The sequence below is a fragment of the Pongo abelii genome, chromosome 2 (genome assembly GCF_028885655.2).
Source record: "Pongo abelii isolate AG06213 chromosome 2, NHGRI_mPonAbe1-v2.0_pri, whole genome shotgun sequence".
NCBI classification, from domain to species: domain Eukaryota; kingdom Metazoa; phylum Chordata; class Mammalia; order Primates; family Hominidae; genus Pongo; species Pongo abelii.
In genome coordinates this window covers 101,093,654-101,113,921 of record NC_085928.1, presented here as the reverse complement: position 1 = coordinate 101,113,921, position 20,268 = coordinate 101,093,654, and the positions used below count along the sequence as shown (strand labels likewise).

The window sequence follows — 20,268 nt, the reverse complement described above, 5'->3', positions numbered from 1 at the left end:
TTGGGAGCACGCACTCTGTGCAAACCCGGCCCTGCCAGTCACTACTGAGGGGCCCAGGGCAGGTCCCTTAACTCCTGAGTGTTTCCTCATTTGTAAAGGGGGCCGGTCATGGCACCAGCCATAGCGGATGTTTAAAGAGCAAAAGAGGCCACGCCTATGTATTACTCTGCCCTAACCAGGAAAGAGGAAGAGTCTGGGGGCGACGGTAAAGGGTGGGTCACCCAAGGACCACTCCCCAAAACTACCCAGGTTGGGGGTGGGGAGCAGGTGTGTTACCTGGCCTTGTCGAAGTATTTGCCGGTGTAGGCCATCCCACAAGCGGCCCCGAGGCCCTGGCCCAGGGAGCCAGTGGCCACATCCGTGAAAGCTTGTTTCTGTCATAACAGAAGGCCACAATTAATCTGAGAGGAGAAGGGATCCTGGTCTCACCCGCCTGGGGAGCCACACTCCCACCCAGCCCAGCGAGCCCCTCCCCTGCAGAAGGTCAGGCCCCAGGGTGGCCTCCACCTAGCATGTGACTTCTTCTCCTAATGAACTAATTATAGTTATAGGTTCAAATCCCAGCCCTGCCCATTAGCCAGCTATGTGGCCTCAGGCCTCAGGCAAGGGACTGAACCTCTGTGAGCTTCAGTTCCCACATCACCCACTTCACAAAGTGCTGGGAGAGAGAGAATCATGAAAAAATTGACATAGAACATTTGGCCCTCGTGGGGACCCAGACCATGTGACAGTTTTTGTGGTAATCCATGAAGTCTTAACGTTTGCAGGGATGCCAGTTGGCACCCCAAGGAACAAACTGGGTCCCTTCCCCAGGGTTTCGCCACCATCCTGCAGCCACTCCCTTATCGAGTGCCCTCTCTTCCCGAGCTGTAGCTACCTAGCTAAGGAGGCCCAGTGCAGAAGGGTGGCTTGGGGAGAGGCCTTCCCTGAAGTCATCCCAGAGCACCCTGGCTGAGGCCTCAGAAGGCCTTCCCCTTTGGCACCAGCTTGGGGTGAATATGTGTCCCCAAAACACCTGCTTCTTTCCTTCCTCATCTCAATGCCCTCCTCCGCCTTTCAATACCTTTGGCTTCTCAGTGGGCACCCCCTACCCCCGTCCCACATGCCTGGGAAACAGGAAGTGGAGGCAGAGGCATGAGAGGCTCTGGCAGGAGCACTTACCGGGACCGGGTGCCCGTCCAAGTCGGAGCTGATCTTCCTCAGGTTCAGCAGCTCCGCCTCGGGCAGGAAGCCAGCTTCAGCCCAGACCGCATACAGGATGGGAGCTGCATGGCCCTGCCAGGAGATGGACGGTGGGGTGAGGTCAAGTGGGGAGTGGTTCTACTTCAGGCTATGCCTACTGCACACTGACCCCCGGGGCCCGGCCGAGCTGGCCAACTGCAGCATCCATTTCAGGGGAGGAAGCAAGTAAAGTCCACTTCTCCCCTTTCAGCCCTCTTCAGCCTCTTGGTTTTCAGCCCAAAGTTCCCACTGCCAAGGCCAGGCAGGCACTAAGACAGGTGCAGGGGGCACAGCTGTGAGGCTGGACGAAGCCAAAACCCCAGCAGGCAGCCGGCTGCCCTAATCCCTGGTTTGTGGCATGGGAACAACTTGGACAGACTTCTAAGCTCTAAAGCCTGACTGAGAGACCAAACGCCACAGAGGCAGGCCTGAGCACAGGTGGATTTCAGGGATCTGTGGCTGTGATTCCACCCAGAAGGGGGGGGTCAGGGGGTCCCCATCCAAAACCCTGCTACAGTACACCACCACCCCTGAGGGGGCAAGCCGTGGTCTCGGGAGCGCTGGCACAACGCAGACAGAGCAGGCAGGGAGCCACAACCCAGACCGAGATGCCAGTCCTGCCTGTCAACACCCAGACTAGGCAGAAAACACAACAGATGTTTCTGTAGTCCCCTAATCCATTTCCTTGGGTTAAAGCGTTGTTCATGTACCTGGGTTCCATGGCAGAGCAACCCATCAATTCACTCCTGTAGTCCTTAGCCAGCTGGGTCAGCACAGAGCAGGACACTGAGGGAGAGGCCGGGACGAGCAGGGAGAAAGCACCTGGGAAAGGTGGGCCCAGCCCGGCCTCCTCAAAGACCACTCACCATTCCAGGGCCTGTGTGACCCTAGTCCCAGGCAAGGTGTGGCTGGCAGTGGGCAGCTGGGCTCTTACCTTGGAGAGCACAAAGCGGTCATTGTGCGGGTTCCGGGGGTCCTGGGACTTGTAGCGCATGGTGTGGAAAAAGAGGACAGCCATGATCTCTGCGGCGCTGCAGCATGACGTGGGGTGGCTGTGGCCCAGGAGAGAAGACAGACACAGGCATCATGGCCCTGCATTCCTGAGCTATCGTGCTCAGCTGTACAGGGACCTGGGGGTGCATGTCCCGAGGAGTCACACAGGCCTGGCTTATCAGACAGCCACGAGCTCTTGTTCCCTGGGAGGGTGACACATGGTCTCAAGAAAGCCACTCCTGGCAGTTTGGGGCCTGGGCCAGCTAGTGGGTGCTGGGGACTGTTGCACATTTCCAGGGGCACCAGATCCTCAGAATCACGGCAACTGAAAATATCTGGGGTTGGACTTGAGTAAGAAGGAAGGAGGAGCCCAGGAGAGATCTAGCACAGAAGACTCAGCCCAAGGCTAGCACCGCGGCTGGGGGCAGCTGCTGTCGGGTAGAACCCAGTTCTCACCTAGTGGCCCCCAGGAGTCTAAGGACGCAGCAGCCGAGGGGCGCTGGCATTCCTATGACTGACCCCACATCCTGACAGGACTGCCCGGACACTGCCCACTTGTGAAGGGCACCCTGTCCTCTCAGCACCCAGGGGTGCTGGGCCTCTGAGCCCACGGGGCAGGGAGGAAGGGACTGAGGCTCATGGAGTTACCACAGACTTCCCAGCAGCCTCCACGCATGGGGTGTGGTAGCCTGAAAAACTGGGCCTTGGGCTTTCCAATTGCATCACTGGGCTACTTGAAAGCTTTAGAAATGGGCAGTTTGAGGGCTGCTGTAGCAACTAGGAAACAGGCTTTTGTGTAGAATTTTCAAAGCAAGACACACAATCTCATCTTCTACAAGGCTACAATCATGTATTAATAAACACCCCTTCTACCTATGGACAAGGGCTGAGGAAGGGCTGACAAAGCAAGAACCTGCCTTCCAGCCTGAGAGTGGTGGGGCCACGGAGTCCCCTTGGCTTTTTAGACTTGTTTTAATCACTGAGCGGCTACTGAGCAATAGAAAGTGTAAACCTTCTATTGCTTCCTGCTTCCCAGCAGGAAGCGCTGCAGCTCCTGGTCAGCCCTGAAGCCCTCTGGTCCCAGGGTTTTGTTAAAAGTTCAGCCTCAGGACACAGGCCTCCAGGGAGGGCCCCTCCACATGCAGCTCAGCTCAGCCCTCTTGCTGCTCCCAGAGGTCCTTCACACAAAGACACGCCCCATGCCAAGCCCAAGGGCACATGCACCATCTGGAGCTCACGCCGCCAGCCTCCCGCCCCCTCCAGCCAGCGCTCCCACCGGGTTAGGGGTGAGTCACGCTCAGTGCAGACAAGTTAGTAGTAGAGAAATCCAGAAAACTGTCCATGCTGGTTTAGTACCAACATTCTCGCACACGATCATCTTATACTTAACTATTTCTATGAACTCCCGGTCATGGGAAAAGACACTACACCTGAAAGAGGGAGGTGAGGACATGGTAAACGAGAAACCCTTTTCTGCCTGGCAGGGACCCTAATCCCACGCTCCCAGTGCCAGCTTCAACTGGAGGCCACCCCAGTCAGGCTGACCTCTCGTCCTTCCCACCTCCAAGGGCAGCCCCGGCCCTGAGGGGTCCTGTTTCTAAAGCCATGGTCCCATTAGGAGGGATCCTTGGTGGGAGAAGGATGTGGGTGGACACTGGGCCAAAGTGTTTCGGGGAAGAATAAGGACGGTAAGTGCAGGGCTCCACCTGTCCCATCCACCTTGACACTCCGGGGTGACAGTCCCACTGGCCACCAGAAGGGGTTCCAGGGAGAAATGGTGTGGCACAGGCTCTTTCTGCGTGTGACAGAGGCACACCCAGGCCCAGATAGAGTAGACATGGAGAGAGGAAGGTCAGCTGCGAGGTGACCAAGGGAGAGAAGTAGAACATGCAGCTGATCTTAAGCCTTCCTTGCTAGGCCTGCAGCCTTTCATTCCTTCCAAAGGCTGCATCCAGCCTGCTGCGGCCACTCTCTTCACTTCTACCAAGTAAACATGCACAAAAGAAGAACGCTTAGGAGCCAGGTGTCCCCGTGCTCCTCCCCAGAGCTTTTGGGGCTCTCCCTCGGCAGAGCGTCCTGGGTTGGGGAGGTGAGCTGTGCCACTTGGGCTTCGTGACTTCAGCAAGTGCTTCGTCAACCCGGGGCTCAGCTTCTTCACTTGGGAGAGTGTCTGGGAGACACAGTGAGATAACGCACACACAGTACCCAGGTCTCTAGCAGCCGCCACCACTGCCAACCCTCTCAGCACCTGCAGCTCTTATCTACAGGCAGGGATGGTGACACCACCCACTCCTGCTGGCCACAGGCAGGCAAGAGCGGAGAAATAAACCAAGGATTGAGACCGGGCTCTGCACACTGTAAAGCACTGAGCACACAGGAGACAGTTACTTTCAAGCTCAACTTACTAGAGGGCCTTTGGGGCCAAAGGCATACATTTAAGCCTGTGGCCTCCTCAGGGCCAGAGTTTTTCCTGCCATTCCAGACTGCCTGCACAACTGCAGGTGGAAGCCCCATCCCGTGGTGCTGTGTGTGACAACTCTGGGTGAACACTGGCGAGAGATGGGGTGAGGAGCATGGTGGAGGGGCTACAGGGTACTTACTGTATACCCTGACTGTGATAAACAGGGCTAACAAGCACACTTGACAGTTTGTTCAAAAAAAAAAAAAAAAACAAACTAACAAACCCTGCCTTGACCAAAACAGTCCACTTACAACCCCAATTAGTTCAACCTGTGACGGTGGTGTGGAAAGCTTAGAGCTAGACCCAAAAAAAGTCCCTTAAAGCCCCCTCCAGGCTGGGGGCGGTGGCTCATGCCTGTAATCCCAGCATTTTGGGAGGTCAAGGCGGGCGGATCACCTGAGGTCAGGAGTTCAAGACGAGCCTGGCCAATATGGTAAAACCCCATCTCTACTAAAAATACCAAAAAATTAGCCAGGTGTGGTGGTGGACGCCTGTAATCCCAGCTACTCGGGAGGCTGAGGCAGGAGAATCACTCGAACCTGGGAGCCAGAGGTTGCAGTGAGCCGAGATTGCACCATTGCACTCCAGCCTGGGCAACAAGAGTAAAACTCCATCTCAAAAAAAAAAAAAAAAAAAAGCCCCCTCTCCACTCCCCTCCAGGACAACACATATTCTTCCAGATGTCCCCTGGCCAGGAGAATCTGTCATCGCTTTAGTGCTCACTACACCTGCTCACAGGTTTCTATGCAAGAAAAGGCCAGAGAGGCTCCCTCACCCTCCGGGTGGGCTCCTTCAAGAGATAATGGATGTCAGGTTGGGTGCGGTGGCTCACACTTGTAATTCCAGCACTTTGGGAGGCCAAGGCAGGCAGATCACCTGAGGTCAGCGGCTCAAGGACCAGCCTTGCCAACATGGTGAAACCCCGTCTCTACTAAATATACAAAAATTAGCCGGGCGTGGTGGCACATGCCTATAATCCCAGCTACTTGGGAGGCTGAGGCAGGAGAATAGCTTGAATCCGGGAGGCATGGGTTGCAATGAGCCGAGATCATGCCACTGCACTCCAGCCTGGGCAACAGAGTGAGACTCTGTCTAAAACATAATAATAATAATGACAATAATTTACCAAAACTGACTCAAGAAGAAATAGAGAACCTAAGTAATCTTTTAAGCATTAAAAATAAACCAGATCAGTAGCCGAAGATGCATATTCCTTAACTCCCAGCAACTTCACCAGTAGGAACATACAGTGAAATGTACACACATGTTCCACACATTCTACAGGAAACACAAACAGGCCAGGCACAGTGGCTCACACTTGTAATTCCAGTGCTCTGGGAGGCTGAGGTGGGTGGATCAACTGAGGTCAGGAGTTCGAGACCAACCTGGCCAACATGGTGAAACCCTGTATCTACTACAAACACAAAAATTAGCTAGGCATGGTGGCAGGCACCTGTAATCTCAGCTACTTGGGAAGCTGAGGCAGGAGAACCACTTGAACCCAGGAGGCAGAAGTTGCAGTGAACCAAGATTGCGCCATTGCACTCCAGACTCGGTGACAGAGTAAGACTCCATCTCAGGAAAAAAAAAAAGAAAAGAAAAAAAACCAAGGAAACACAAACAGGGCTGCCCCGCATTGTTTGCAATTGCAAGACCTGGAACTCACTTATATGTCTATCAACAGATGAGGTTAACTGGAATATATTAATATAATGGGATACTATACAGCAGTAAGAATGAGTGAGCTACACTTCACAAATCCCGTATCAATATTCTCTCCCAAATATAGTGTGAAAAAAGCACAGTGCAGAAGGATCTGTTTAACAAAGAAGACCATATTGATTTATGTACAAGTCTTTTTGTATATACTACAAGGAAAACAGGCCAGGCACGGTGGCTCAAGCCTGTAATCCCAGCACTTTGGGAGGCCAAGGCGGGCGGATCACCTGAGGTCATGAGTTTGAGACCAGCTTGACCAACACAGAGAAACCCCATCTCTACTAAAAATACAAAATTAGCCAGGCATGGTGGCGCATGCCTGTAATCCCAGCTACTCGGGAGGCTGAGACAGGAGAATTGTTTGAACCCAGGAGGCGGAGGTTGAAGTGAGCCGAGATGGCGCCATTGCACTCCAGCCTGGACAACGAGAGCGAAACTCCATCTCAAAAAAAAAAGGAAAACAACAGAATGATAACAAACAAAAAATTCAGGGTATAGTTCTTTCTCAGGGGAAGGGAAGATGAGGGTGGAGGGACCCACTGTAGTTCCAAAAATCACTGTAATGTACTAGTTCTTAATCCTGGGAGTAGCTACACACAGGTTCATTATTTAAGACAGGAGTATATATCATTTATCTTCTTCTTTATGCATATACTTTTTTTTTTTTTAATATTCAGGTGGCTCACGCCTATAATCCCAGCACTTTGGGAGACAGAGACAGGTGGATCACCTGAGGTCAGGGGTTTGAGACCAGCTTGGCCAACAAGGTGAAACCCCGTCTCTACTAAAAATACAATAATTAGCTGGGCATGGTGGTGAGTGCCTGTAATCCCAGCTACTCGGGAGACTGAGGCAGGAGAATCGCTTGAACCTGGGAGGCAGAGGTTGCAGTGAGCCGAGATCTCACCATTGCACTCCAGCCTGGGAGACAAGAGTGAAACTCAGCCTCAAAAAAAAAAAAAAAAAATTTAGAAGAGGCCAGGGGCGGTGGCTCACCTGAGGCACCTGAGGTCAGGAGTTCAAGACCGGCCTGGCCAACATGGCAAAACCCCATCTCTACTAAAAACACAAAAATTAGCTGGGTGTGGTGGTGCAGGCCACTAGTCTCAGCTACTTTACATGGAAGGCTAAGGCAGGAGAATTGCTTGAACCTGGGAGGCAGAGGCTGCAGTGAGCCGAGATCGCACCACTGTACTCCAGCCTAGGCAATAGACTCCACCTCAAAAAAAAAAAAAAAAAAAAATACTCAGGAGAGAATCCCAGGATGTCAGGGTGGAACTGAACATCAGAAGCAGTTCTTGCTCTTCCTGTGCCCTGAACTACCTGAGCTGGCTTTTGCCTGGAAAGAACCTCTGGCTCCAGACCTCAGGTTGTTTCTTCAGATCTCTGCCCCATGTCACCTCCTCCAAGAAGCCCTCCCTGACCACACTATCTAAAATAGCTCTTCTTCCCCTCACTCATGCTTGCCACCTGCCATTAGGTGGTTATTGCCTGTCTACCTTACTGCAATACAAGCTCCTTGAGGACAGAGCTTTGGGCCTTTCACTGTTGTATCCGCAGGCTTGAACAGTACCAGGCACAAACTGAGTACACAAATGAATACATGATGTATCCTAGTAACCTTGGGGCTGTAACCTCTCTGAGCCTCAGTTTCCTCACTATAAAACTGAGGTAAAAGAAGAATCTGACTGAATGATGTAGTGTGTATGTACAGAACGTGGCACCGTGCATAGAAATTAGCAATTGCTCAGTAAATATTATACTATGCTTCATTCGGAGGATGGGGCCACTAAGGTCCACAGAAAGTAAGTGACTTGCCTAAAGTCACACAGCCTGCCAGCAGCAGAGCTAGGATAAGAGCAAACTGCTAAGAAAAACTGATGAATGGATAAACAAAATGCACTATGTCCACACAACGGAATATTCAGCCATAAAAAGAAATGAAGGGCTGGGCGTGGTGGCTCATGCCTGTTAATTCCAGCACTTTGAGAGGCCAAGGCAGGAAGATGACTTGAGCCCAGAATTTGAGACCAGGCTCAGCAACATACCCTGTCTCTACAAATAATTTTTAAAATTAGCTGTGTATGGTGGTGAGTGCCTCCCAGCTACTTAGGAGGCTGAGGTGGGAAGACTGCTTGATCCTGGGAGGTTGAGGCTGCAGTGCGCCATGACTGCGCCATTGCATTCCAGCTTGGGGACACAGTGGAGACCCTGCCCCCCACCCCCAAAAAAAGGAACAAAATACTGATTCATGTTACAACATGGATGACCCTCTAAAAATTATGCTAAGAGGCCAGACCCAAAAGAACTCATTCTGTATAATTGCATTTATATGAAATGTCTAGAAGAGTTAAATTTAGAGACAGAAAATTAGATTAGTGGTTGCCCAGGACTGGGGGTGGAAATGGGGAGTGACAGCAAATGTCCAGAAGAGATCTTTTAGGAGATGTGGTAAATTTTTGTAGTAAATCTCTGCAAATTCATTAAAATCACTTACAATGTTATGATATGCCAATTATACCTTAATCAAGCTGCTAGAAATTTGTTTGTTTGTTTATTTATTTATTTATTTATTTATTTGAGACAAGTTCTCACTCTGTCACCCAGGCTGGAGTGCAGTGGTGTAATCTTGGCTCACTGCAACCTCCGCCTCCCGGGTTCAAGCGATTCTCATGCCTCAACCTCCCGAGTAGCTGGGATTACAGGTGCCTGCTACCATGCCCGACTCTTTTTTGTATTTTTTAGTAGAGACAGGGTTTTACCATGTTGGCTGGGCTGGTCTTGAACTCCTGACCTCAAATGATCCACCCACCTTGGCCTCCCAAAGTGCTGGGATTACAGGTGTGAGCCATCACACCTGGCCTAAAAATTTGTTTTTAAAAGAAAAAGGGCCTGGAGCGGTGGCTCACGCCTGTAATCCCAACACTTTGGGAGGCCAAGGCTGGCGGGAGGATCACCTGAGGTCAGGAATTCGAGACCAGCCTGGCCAACATGGTGAAACCCCGTCCCTACTGAAAATGCAAAAATTAGCTGGGCAGTGGTGGCATACACCTGTAATCCCAGCTACTTGGGAGACTGAGGCAGAGAATCGCTGCAACCTGGGAGGTGGAGGTTGCAGTGAGCCAAGATCACCGCCCCACTGCACTCCAGCCTGGGTGACAGAGCGAGACTCTGTCAAACAAACAAATAAATGGAAGAAAAAGGTGCTAGGAGAGCTCAGTAGAGGAAGCTCTTGGGCGTCCACACTTCCCTTCCAGCTGCGTAGTCCTCGGAGATTCCACCCAGTGCACAAATGCAACTGACTTCTGAGCAACCCCCATCTGCAGGTGGGCTCACCCCAGCTCCCAGCACATCCTCTCTCCCCTACCTTGCCTCTCCATTCAGGGCAGGAGCAGATCCTTCCTGAGGACCCAGCTCTGTGCAGGTCCCTGACCTCTAGGGGTGTCCCCAGCACCCAGGGCAAACTGGTCTGTGGCAACAAGGGAGTTCCTGATTTTGTGGAACTAGGCAACAGTGACAACAAGCCTGCCTCAAGAGATAATGAATGTTGAGGGGTCAGAGCCACAACAGGGGCCAGACATCAGTTAGAGTCCATAGGAAGCCACAAGAAAGTCTCAGCCAGATCCTAACCAGGTGCTGTACTTCACTTCCAGTTTCTTAAAACACCGACCACCAGCCCTGCAGAGGAGAGGTCACTCGGGCAGAGAACCAAGCCACCCCAGGGCGGCCAGTGTCTTCACACTGAGTGGGGAAATGCTGCTGCTGGGGCAATCTCAACGGCCATGCTCTTGCCTCAGTCAGGGCCAGGGTGGGTCCTGAGGCAGCCCAAAAACAGAAACAGGCCCAGAGAGGCGGGGCCACATGGGGCCAGAGACCCCAGGAGGCCCTCAAGCCTTCAGCCAAAGCACCTCAATGTCAGAGCTGGGTAAACTGGGATACAATCCCAGCCACTTCAAGGGCACAGAGAGCACCAGGATGTAAAATCAACAGCGGGCGGTGGGACCCTGGAGCCCACTCATTCCATCCCCAGTCCTACTCCTGAGGCACGCAGTTTGAAACCACCTATCCATGAACCTCTCCTTTCAAGATGGAGAAAATGGCCTGTAATCCCAGTACTCTAGGGAGGCCGAGGCAGGTGGCTCGCTTAAGCCCAGGAGTTTGAGACCAGCCTGGGCAAAATGGCAAAACCTCAACTCTACAAAAAATACAAAAATTAGCCAAGGCATGGTGGCTCATGCCTGTGGTCCCAGCTACTTGTAAGGCTGAGATGAGGGCATCATTTGAGCCCAGGAGGCGCAGGCTGCAGTGAGCAGAGATCACGCCACAGCATTCCAGCCTGGGCAACTGAGACCCTGAGATAGAAAGGTTTTTTGTTTTGTTTTGTTTTGTTTTTTTAAGAGCCAGGGTTTCGCTGTTGCCCAGGCTGGAGTGCAGAGCCATGATCATAGCTCACTGCAGCCTTGAACTCCTGGGCTCAAGTGATCCTCACACCTCAGCCTCCCAAGTAGCTGGGACTACAGGCACATGCACAGGTCTTTCTTTTTTTTTGTAGAGATGAGGTCTCACTATGTTGCCCAGTTTGGTCCTGAACTCCCAGGCTCAAGGAGTCCTCCCACCCTGGCCTCCCAAAGTGCTGTGATTACAGGCGTGAGCCACCGCACCTGGCCGGAAGAGCCTTTCTGACAAAGGCACAGCCACTAGGAACAGAGCCAGGGTTAGACTCATCTCCTGTGTCCACCAGCCAGGACTGGCCAGACATTACCCTCCCCAAAGCTGTGGGTCGGAAACCCTGGGGGGACTTGGTGAAAGCACAGACCACCTTCCCTTTTGAATCAGGCCTGACTGTGATGGAGTTCTCAGATGACACTTGTACTGTTTGGATAACACCACACTCTGGCCCTGATGAGAACTGAGAAATCTTTGCCACCAGCCTCAGCATCCAGGCCACTTCTGACAAGGCCATTGCGGTTTTGTTTTTTTAAAGCCAGGATGAGCTGGACCCTTGCCATAATTCCTTCAGCCCGTGGAAGGAGATGACCCCAGCGAAGCTCTAGCCACTGTGGGTGCTGCCTCAACAAAGAGCCTTCTGTGAAGTCTGTCCCTTCACCTCCAGGCCCAACTCCTGACAGAGGCCAGTGTCCCTGCTTCCCGGGCCTGGTGAGGTTCACTGCACACGGGTCAGCAATGGTACAGGAATGGGAAAGCTATCGAGAAACGAGCCTGGGTCTTCATGACAGAATGTACGAATCCTCTCAGTAAGTGGCCAGCAAAAGATTGGACCAAAGCTAGACATGGTAGCACATGCCTGTGGTCCCAGCTACCCAGGAGGGTGAGGCAGGATCGCTATAGCCTAGCAAGACTGCAGGGAGCCATGACTGTGCCTCTGTACTCCAGACCTGGTGGGTGACAGAGCAAGACCCTGTCTTAAAAAAAAAAAAAAAGAAAAAATGAAAAAAGGAAAAGGGGCCAGGAGCGGTGGCTCACGCCTATAATCCCAGCACTTTGGGAGGCCAAGGCGGGCGGATCACCTGAGGTCAGGAGTTCGAGACCAACCTCAACATGGAGAAACCCCGTCTCTACTAAAAATACAAAATTAGCCAGGCGTGGTGGTGCATGCCTGTAATCCCAGCTACTTGGGAGGCTGAGGCAGGAGAATTGCTTGAACCTGGGAGGCGGAGGTTGTGGTGAGCCAAGATCGCACCATTGCACTCCAGCCTGGGCAACAAGAGTGAAACTCCGTCTCAAAAGAAAAAGGACTGGATCGAAGTCCTGTGAGCTCCCCCAGAAAAGGGGACATTCTGACAAACTGTCACTTTAGCTGTGACTACAGTCCAGATTGGGCCAGGGCTTCCGGACTGAGCCTTCACTCTATGCCTCATTGCAGAGAGGGAACAGTGGGCCTCAAGATAAACATCTGGGGACCAGAAACAGAAGACTACCTGTGTCTCAAGTCTTCCTTCATTAGCTTTTGGGTGCAAACACACACATACTCTTGGCACACACCTTTGAAAATATGGGTTGCATAGCAATGTTATTTCCTTCTGAAAAATAAGTTTTCCCTACTTTTTTGCATATTTTAAACACATACACACACACACACAGTTACTGTATTTTACATATCCTTTTTTTCTTTTGCAAATGGATACTTTTTAAGTTCAGTGAGCTTCCCCCTCCAAGACATTACAATGTAAACATGGTGTAACTCTCAGTCACCACAGTATGTTTCCGGAGGGGTAAAGGCGGTGAGGAAATCAGACTTTGCCTAACAAAGAACTAGGAGACCCATTTGACATTCCACTCTTTTGGAGCACCCTACATTTGTAAATCTTATTTCTCTCCAAGTGCCTTTCAAACTGACCAATATCCACCAAGGCTGCACCTGGCCTTCCCTTTCACCTTTTTCACCATTCTCCAGCCTGGCACAGACCACTTGCCCAAGGGGCATTCTTTTTTTTTTTTTTGAGAAGAAGTTTCACTTTTGTTGCCCAGGCCGGAGTGCAATGGTGCAATCTCAGCTCACTGCAACCTCTGCCTCCCGGGTTCAAGTGATTCTCCTGCCTCAGCCTCCTGGGTAGCTGGGATTACAGGCGCCCGCCACCATGTCCAGCTAATTTTTTGTATTTTTAGTAGGGACAGGGTTTCACCATGTTGGCCAAGCTGGTCTCGATCTCCTGACCTTCAGGTGATCCACTCACCTACGCCTCCCAAAGTGCTGGGATTACAGGGATGAGCCACTGCGCCTGGCCGAACCATTATTTATTTTTGGAGACAGGGTCTTGCTAATGTTACCCAGGCTGGTCTTGAACTCCTGGCCTCAAGCGAACCTCCTGCCTTGGCCTCCCAAAGTGCTGGCATTACAGCCATGTAACACCATGCCCAACTATTTTTCTTTTCTTGGCTTTTCTTTCTTTCTTTTGAGACATGGTCTCGCTCTGTCAGTGTGTGGCATGTTCAAGGCTCACTACAGCCTCAACCTCCTGGGCTCAAGTGATCCTCTGCCTCAGCCTCCTATGTAGCTGGGACTACAGGTACACATCACCACACCTAGCCAATTAAAAAAAAATGTTTGGCCAGGGGCTGTGGCTCATGCCCGTAATCCCAGCACTTCGCGAGGCCAAGGTGGGTGGATCACCTGAGGTCAAGAGACCAGCCTGGCCAAGATGGTGAAACCCCGTCTCTACTAAAAATACAAAAATTAGCTGGTGTGGTGGTGGATGCCTGTAGTCCCAGCCACTCAGGAGGCTAGGGCAGGAGAATCACTTGAACCCAGGAGGCAGAGGTTGCAGTGAGCCAAGATCGTGCCGCTGCACTCTAGCCTGGGCGATAGAGCAAGACTCCATCTCAAAAAAAAAAAAAATTTTTTTTTCTTTAAGCTATGGGGTCTCAACTGTGTTGCCCAGGTTGGTCTGGAACTCCTGGGCTCAAGCAATCCTCCCACCTCGGCCTCCGAAAGTGCTGTGATTACAGGCATGAACCACCATGCCCTGCCAAGAAGCATTCCTGACAGCATGAGCCCCAACCAGACAGTATGGAATGGCCACCAATTACCAACTTGGGCAAGTAACTTAACACACTAGCCTCAGTGTCCCCGTCTATAAAATGTGAATACAACACAATCTATCTCACAGGGTTATTCTCAGGATGCAACGAATGATGATGCTGTGTCATACCAGATACCTACTTGGCAGCTCAGGAACCCTGTAAACATCTGCATGTTTTATCTAGCCCTGAAAGATGCTCAGTTGTGCAATACGACTTCGTTGGCTAATTGCTGCCTCTCTCCAGCAAGACCTCAGACCCCCTGAAACGGCCAAAGGTAGCAGGTCCAACAGTACCAAACAAGCAACACAAGGCCTGCAGAGCTACCGTGTGCCAGGCTGGCGAAGGAGGAGCTGAGAGTAAGCCAGGTCCCTGCCCAGGCAGGGGATACCCTACGTAAGTGGTAAGACTGACACAAACCCAGGAGAGCTAACAGGTCCAAAGTGTGCAAGGCAGTGGGTGGGGGAAGGGCTTTGAAAGACATCTAATCCCTTCTGAGAACAGGGTGTCTTAAAGGCACAAAGGGTGAATGCGTATCCACCCAGAAAGGTGAACAGATTTACTTCTTAATAATATATCCTGAATGAAATTGGCCAGAAGCCAGAATCTTGTCTGTCTGAAACATAGAGCTTGTTTGGGAAGGTCCCGAGAAATCATCCACCACGCAACCCTCACAACCCTGTCATGAGCCCGGCGCACTGCTGGCACTGTGGCCTCAAAGCAGCCTCCAAGTAGAGCACTGGAGTCCTTGAAACCACCCAGCGTAGTAAGTGCCATTACTGTCCCCGCTTTACAAAGCGGGAAGCAGGCTCTGAAGTAATTCACTGGCTGACCCCCTCACCCACTCCACTGGTCACCTCCAGCTGCATGCAGGGTGGCCCTCATTAATTACCCCGGTCTCCGCTACAGAGGAGGCTCCTTGGGATCAGCAACTGCCTTTGTCCACCTTCTGGGCCAAAAGGGCTGGCCAGGGAAGGATCTTGGGGCATGGGCACGCCAGCTCCTGCCTCGGAGATACAGCACCTGGTGGCTGGCCCTGCCCCAGGACTTCACTCCCGGCGCTAGGGCCCTGGAACTCCGTCCTTCCGGCGCTCAGCTTTCTCAGTCTCCTTCCCCTCCGCCTCCTCCCGCCCCAGGTCAAATCTTAGACCTCCTTTTCAAAACTGATCCCAGGGTTCTGCACCCACGTGCCACCGCCCTCCTCTCCTCTTCCCCCAATCAGCCCCGCCGCTGCCTGGCGTCTCAGCAGCCCCCTGCTCCAAACTCGGACCCAATCCAAGGGTGGCAGGAACAGGGGTGGGGGAGCGTAGTCTGAGGTGGGGAGAAGGCCAGGCCCCCGAGTCTCCTGCAAGAGGAATTAAAAACAGGCTCTCTAGAGTCGGACTGCTGGGGCTCAAATGCTAGATCTCCCTGTGTGTAACTTTGGGTAGCTGACTAACTCGGAGCCTCCGTTTCCCCATCTGGAAGGGGGAACACTCCCGGCGGCGCCCACACAGCCAGGTGGTGGAGAGGGTTAAGAGGGCCGCGTTCTCTAGAACAGCAATAATGGTGCCCTTCCCGGCATCACCCTGGAGGGGACTTGGCGAGTCGCAAGCCCATCCCCCGCGCCACCATGCAGCTGCGCGGCCGGCGATCCGCGTGGGGAAGAGCCGGCCTGAGGCGCACGGAGGACCAGAGGCCCAAGCGGCCGAGCCCGGGCGTAGGGCTAGTGTGCGGCGCAGCGGAAGCCGCCTGCAGCCCGGGGCCCTGCGAGGCGCGCGTCTCCGCCCTCCGACGGCGCCCGGGCCACCTTCCTAGTCTAGGCATCGCGCAGCGCGACCCAGAGCCCGCGGCGACTCTGGCCGCTACAGACGCCCCCAGCCCCGCACGAGCCGCGCCCCCGGCCGGCGCCGCGCACTCACCCAGAGCCCGCCGCCGTGGTGGCCTGGATGGAGCTGATGCGCAGGCGGTTGGCCGTGTCCTTCAGGGCCTGCAGCTTCTGCTGGTCAGGCTTGTGGTAGCCCTCCATGGTGCGGCGGGCGGGGACCGGGCGCACACGCGGACACACAGAGATAGCGGCTGCTCCCGCGGCGACAGGCGGCTGCTGAGGCCGGGTGCCCGGCGGGGGCGCGTTAAGTCGCCGAGCGGGGCGGGGCGGGGATGGGAGAGGCGGGGCAGGGGGAGGAGGCGGGGCAGGGGGAGGAGGCGGGGCTCGGATCACCCCAGGCCTTCAGCCCCGCCCCGCCTGGGGCCGCCTCCTGGCCGCTCCCCTCCTCTAGGCGCTGGGCCTCTGAGGACTGCGCGGTTAGCAGTTAACCACACACACCAATAATAATCACAACGAGCAACTCAAGGTTCGAGTCTGGGCTCCTGACTCGAAAGCCTCTCAGTCTCCCTCCTCCACACAGTCCTCCGTGGACTTGTCACGGCTGATCCCATTTTAGAGATGGACAAACTGAGGCTTGGCAAGGGCAATCAAAGTGGCAAGACTGGTGGGTGCCAGGCTTGGCCCCAGCCGACCAACCCCAGGCCCAGGAGACTGCAGGACTTAATTTTGAGACTGAGTTTCGCTCTTGTTGCCCAGGCTGGAGTGCAATGGCATGATCTCGGCTCACCACAACCTCCGCCTCCTGAGTTCAAGCAATTCTCCTGCCTCAGCCTCTCTAGTAGCTGGGATTACAAGCATGCGCCACCACACCTGGCTAATTTTGTATTTTTAGTAGAGATGGGGTCTCTCCATGTTGGTCAGGCTGGTCTCAAACTCCCGACCTCAGGTGATCCTCCCGCCTCGGCTTCCCAAAGTGCTGGGGTTACAGGCATGAGCCACCTCACCAAGCCCTTTTTTTTTTTTTTAATAATTAAAAAAATTGTTTTTTCTTTGAGACGGGGTCACCCACGGTCACCCAGGCTGGAATGCAGTGGAGTGATTACAGCTCCCTGAAGCCTCAGCCTCCTGGGCTCAAGTGATCCTTCTGCTTCAGCCTCAAAAGTAGCTGGGACCATAGGTACACACTACCACGCCCGGCTAATTTTTGTATGTTTTGTAGAGATGGGGTTTTGCCACTTTACCCAGGCAGGTCTCGAACTCCTAGGCTCAATCCATCTGCCCTCCTCTGCCTCCCAAAGTGCCAGATTATAGGTATGAGCCACCATGCCCAGCCACTCAGGGCTTTAGAGCCCTGCACAGGGGATGGGGATTATTGAAAATGAGAATAAGATAGTGGTAGCCATGACAGTGCCAGGTGATGATAACTGAGAAATTACTAGGGGAAGTCCCTTTACAAATTATTAGGGCCTAGAAACACTGCTAACTCTTAGGGAGATTATTAGGTTTGCTTCCAGGTCTGTAGGGACAGGGGCACCCACCACTACTGTTATCAGACCCCATGGTTCCCAGAGGGATGAGGCTCCCCAGAATGGGATTAGGGAGGGGACTTTCATCACAGACACTGTTTCATTCAATCTGCCCACCACACTTGGCCAGTGAGGTACATACTGCCTACAATACCTATTTTACAGAGGAAGAAGCTCCATTTGATAGAGGAAAGATAAAGGCAAGACCCTCAAATGGGTGGCTCGGCAGGGAGCTAAAACCCTGTGAGATCCAAGAGGCACCAGTGGCCGCCCTGTGTCCTCTATGTCCTCCCTGCATTGCCCATACTCAGAGAGCTCTGGGTCATGAGGTGATCCACTGAATTTGAGTGAGTCCCCTAGCTTGCCTCCAGGTGCTCCTCTGCTGGCCTGACCCCCAGATGCCCAATCTGACCCTAAGTATGGCATCCCATAGCACCTGGTTCCCGCTGGCCCAGCCCGCAGAGGCTGGCTTTATGGTGTCTGGCTGGTGAGGACTATGGGCTAGGATTGGAGGGGGGCCCCAGAGTGTGCCACCCTCAGATGCCTGGCAGGTGCCACCTCTGCCCTCAGGCTGCTCACTGTCTGGAAAAAGGGCAAACCCTTGAAACCCTTTGTAAGCTCTGTGCCTTCCAACTCTGTGGCCTTTAGAGCAGTGGCTCCCTAAGGGAGTGGCCTCCATTTCCCCATCTGCCTAATGGGACTCATCCTTATCAATCTGCACCCACTCTGGTCTCTGACAATGGCACAGAACTCACCATGGCTCTGGGGACCTAGGAGTAATGGAAAGAAAATTGTCCCCTCCCCACCACTTGGAGCTCCAGGGACCTCAGGGAGGCTTCCTCTCCTCCTGGGGTTCCACATGAATGGGGCCTGTGATATTATGATATGCTTATATAGGCCCCTGGCTTAGAACTCCCCCCAACCCTTGTTATACCATTGGGGTGCTTTAGGCCTCAGGAGCAGACCCCAGAAACAGAGTCTCTCAGGCCTTCTCCTCCCCTCCTTTTACCTGCTCCTTTCTCTCCCCATGGCAGGATCTTCTCCTGCCGGTCTGTCTTGGAGCTGGCCATAAGTAAGTTCTCTCATCTACCTCGTGTAATTGTAGGTCATTAGACCCCCATGAGAAGGGGTTCTGTCCCATACCCATGAGGAGGGAAGACCAGAGTGGGTGCAGAGTGATAAGGATGAGTCCCGTTAGGCAGATGGGGAAATTGAGGCCACTCCCTTAGGGAGCCACTGTCCTAAGGCCACAGAGTTGGAAGGCACAGAGCTTTCAAAAGGTTTCAAGGGTCTGCCCTTTTACCAGACAGTGAGCTTCACAGAGAGGTCAAGAAGAGTCAGAACACACAGGTCTTGCTGGGTTTCCCTACTCAGTCAGTTAGTATTAGATCATATACTTTTGGTCTAATCACATTTCCACAAGGTTGTCAATCATGTCTATCCAATGAAATGTCCATGAAACACTCAAGAGGACAGGGTTCAGGAGCTTCTGGACAGCGGAACACATGGAGGCTCACAGGAAGGTGAACAAGAACTCATCCACATGCTGGGAGGGTGGCACATTCCAGCTCCATGGGGACAATGGCTCCTTTCCAGGCCTCCGCCTTTGTATCTCTTTGCCTAGCTGTTTCTTTGTCTCCTTTAAAATATCCTTTGTAACTAACCCATAAATGTGCTTTCCTGAGTTTTGAGAGCTGCGCTAGCAAATTAATTGAACCCAAAGAGGGAGTGGTGGGAACTCCAACTTGAAGCTAGTCAGTCCGGATCTTGCGACTCATGGGAAGGAGGAGATGCTCTTGGGGGACTCAATCCTTAACCTGTGGTTTCTGAGGCTATCTCCAGGTAATTAGCATCAGAATGGAATAGAGTTGGAGGACACCCAGCTGGTGTCGCTACAGAATTGCTTGCTTGCTTGGTGTATGGGGAGAAACCCCCACACATCTGATCACAGAAGTCTTTTGTGTTAATTGTTGTGGTGTGAGAACAGAGGAAAAACAGAGTTTGAGTGTTTTCCCTTTCGCAGGGCCCAAGGGTTCAGTCATATTTCAAGAGCTCTTGGTCTTCCCGAAGGTCAGCTTCAGAAACAGAATCCTAGGCTAGCTGGAGGTGTTGCTAGCACCCAGTTTGTCCAGGGTGGTTCCCTTGTCCCCAGGTCCCAGGGTCTTTATTCCAACCCTCACGCCTCAGAAATCACATGGCACTTGGAAGAAAGCCCTGGGATCCTGTCTGGCTTCCAGCTAACATCTGGCTTCCTGCTGCCCTCACACCCCATCCTCTCTCAGCCTCCTGTTCACCCTCCCCATGGCTGCCAGAGAACTGTTCCTCCCCAGCTTAACTCCCATGTTGTTCTTCCTCCACCCTTTGGATACAATTCAGGTCCCCCAGCCCTACCCATCTCAGCCACACTGACCTCGCATTCCTTAAAAAATACCAAGCCCACTCCCTCCTAGAGGTTTTGCACAGGCTGCTCCCTAAGCCAGCAGAGCCCTTCCTCAGGCTCCTCACACCGCCTGGATCTAGAGCCATGCTTCCCATCACACTGCCTGTCTTCGTAGCTGCAGGGCTCTCTGCCTATCTGCATGATCTTTTGTCAGCTCCAGGAGAGCCAGGATACAGTCTCTTGTCCCTGGATCTATCCCCAGGGACTACAACTGGGTCTCATATACAATAGGGCTCAATGAATGCCTGCAGAATGAAAGCATGAATGTCAAGTGATGTGCCCGAGGACACAGAGTCAGCAAGTGCCAGCGCTGCACCCAAGCCAAGAGGGCATCAGGGAGGCCTCAGGGGAGGGAATCTGGCCACTCAGACTGGTGTCCTTCATTCTGGCCTTTCCAGAAACCGAGACACAAAGGTGCTCTGTTGGAGGGTAGGAAGTGGCAGAAATGTCCTACTGCTGGCATCAGGTGCCAGCAGAGGCCACAGTGACCTGAGAGCAGAGCCACATGCTGGAATCTGAGCTGTCCCCTAGGACCCGTGCAGCACTAGGGAGAAGGTCACCC

At 53.1% G+C, this 20,268-nt stretch overlaps 1 protein-coding gene across 1 annotated transcript in view; it reads right to left on the bottom strand.

Moving 5' to 3' along the window:
• Positions 1–16,021, bottom strand: part of TKT (transketolase) — a 30,444-nt gene extending 14,423 nt beyond the window's left edge. Inside the window, 4 exon segments of the mRNA NM_001133521.1 lie at positions 277–374; positions 1,162–1,275; positions 2,156–2,273; positions 15,835–16,021. Of these exon segments, the coding sequence (NP_001126993.1) occupies positions 277–374; positions 1,162–1,275; positions 2,156–2,273; positions 15,835–15,941 (437 nt within the window). The 5' untranslated portion in view covers positions 15,942–16,021.
• Positions 16,022–20,268: the final 4,247 nt, after the last annotated feature.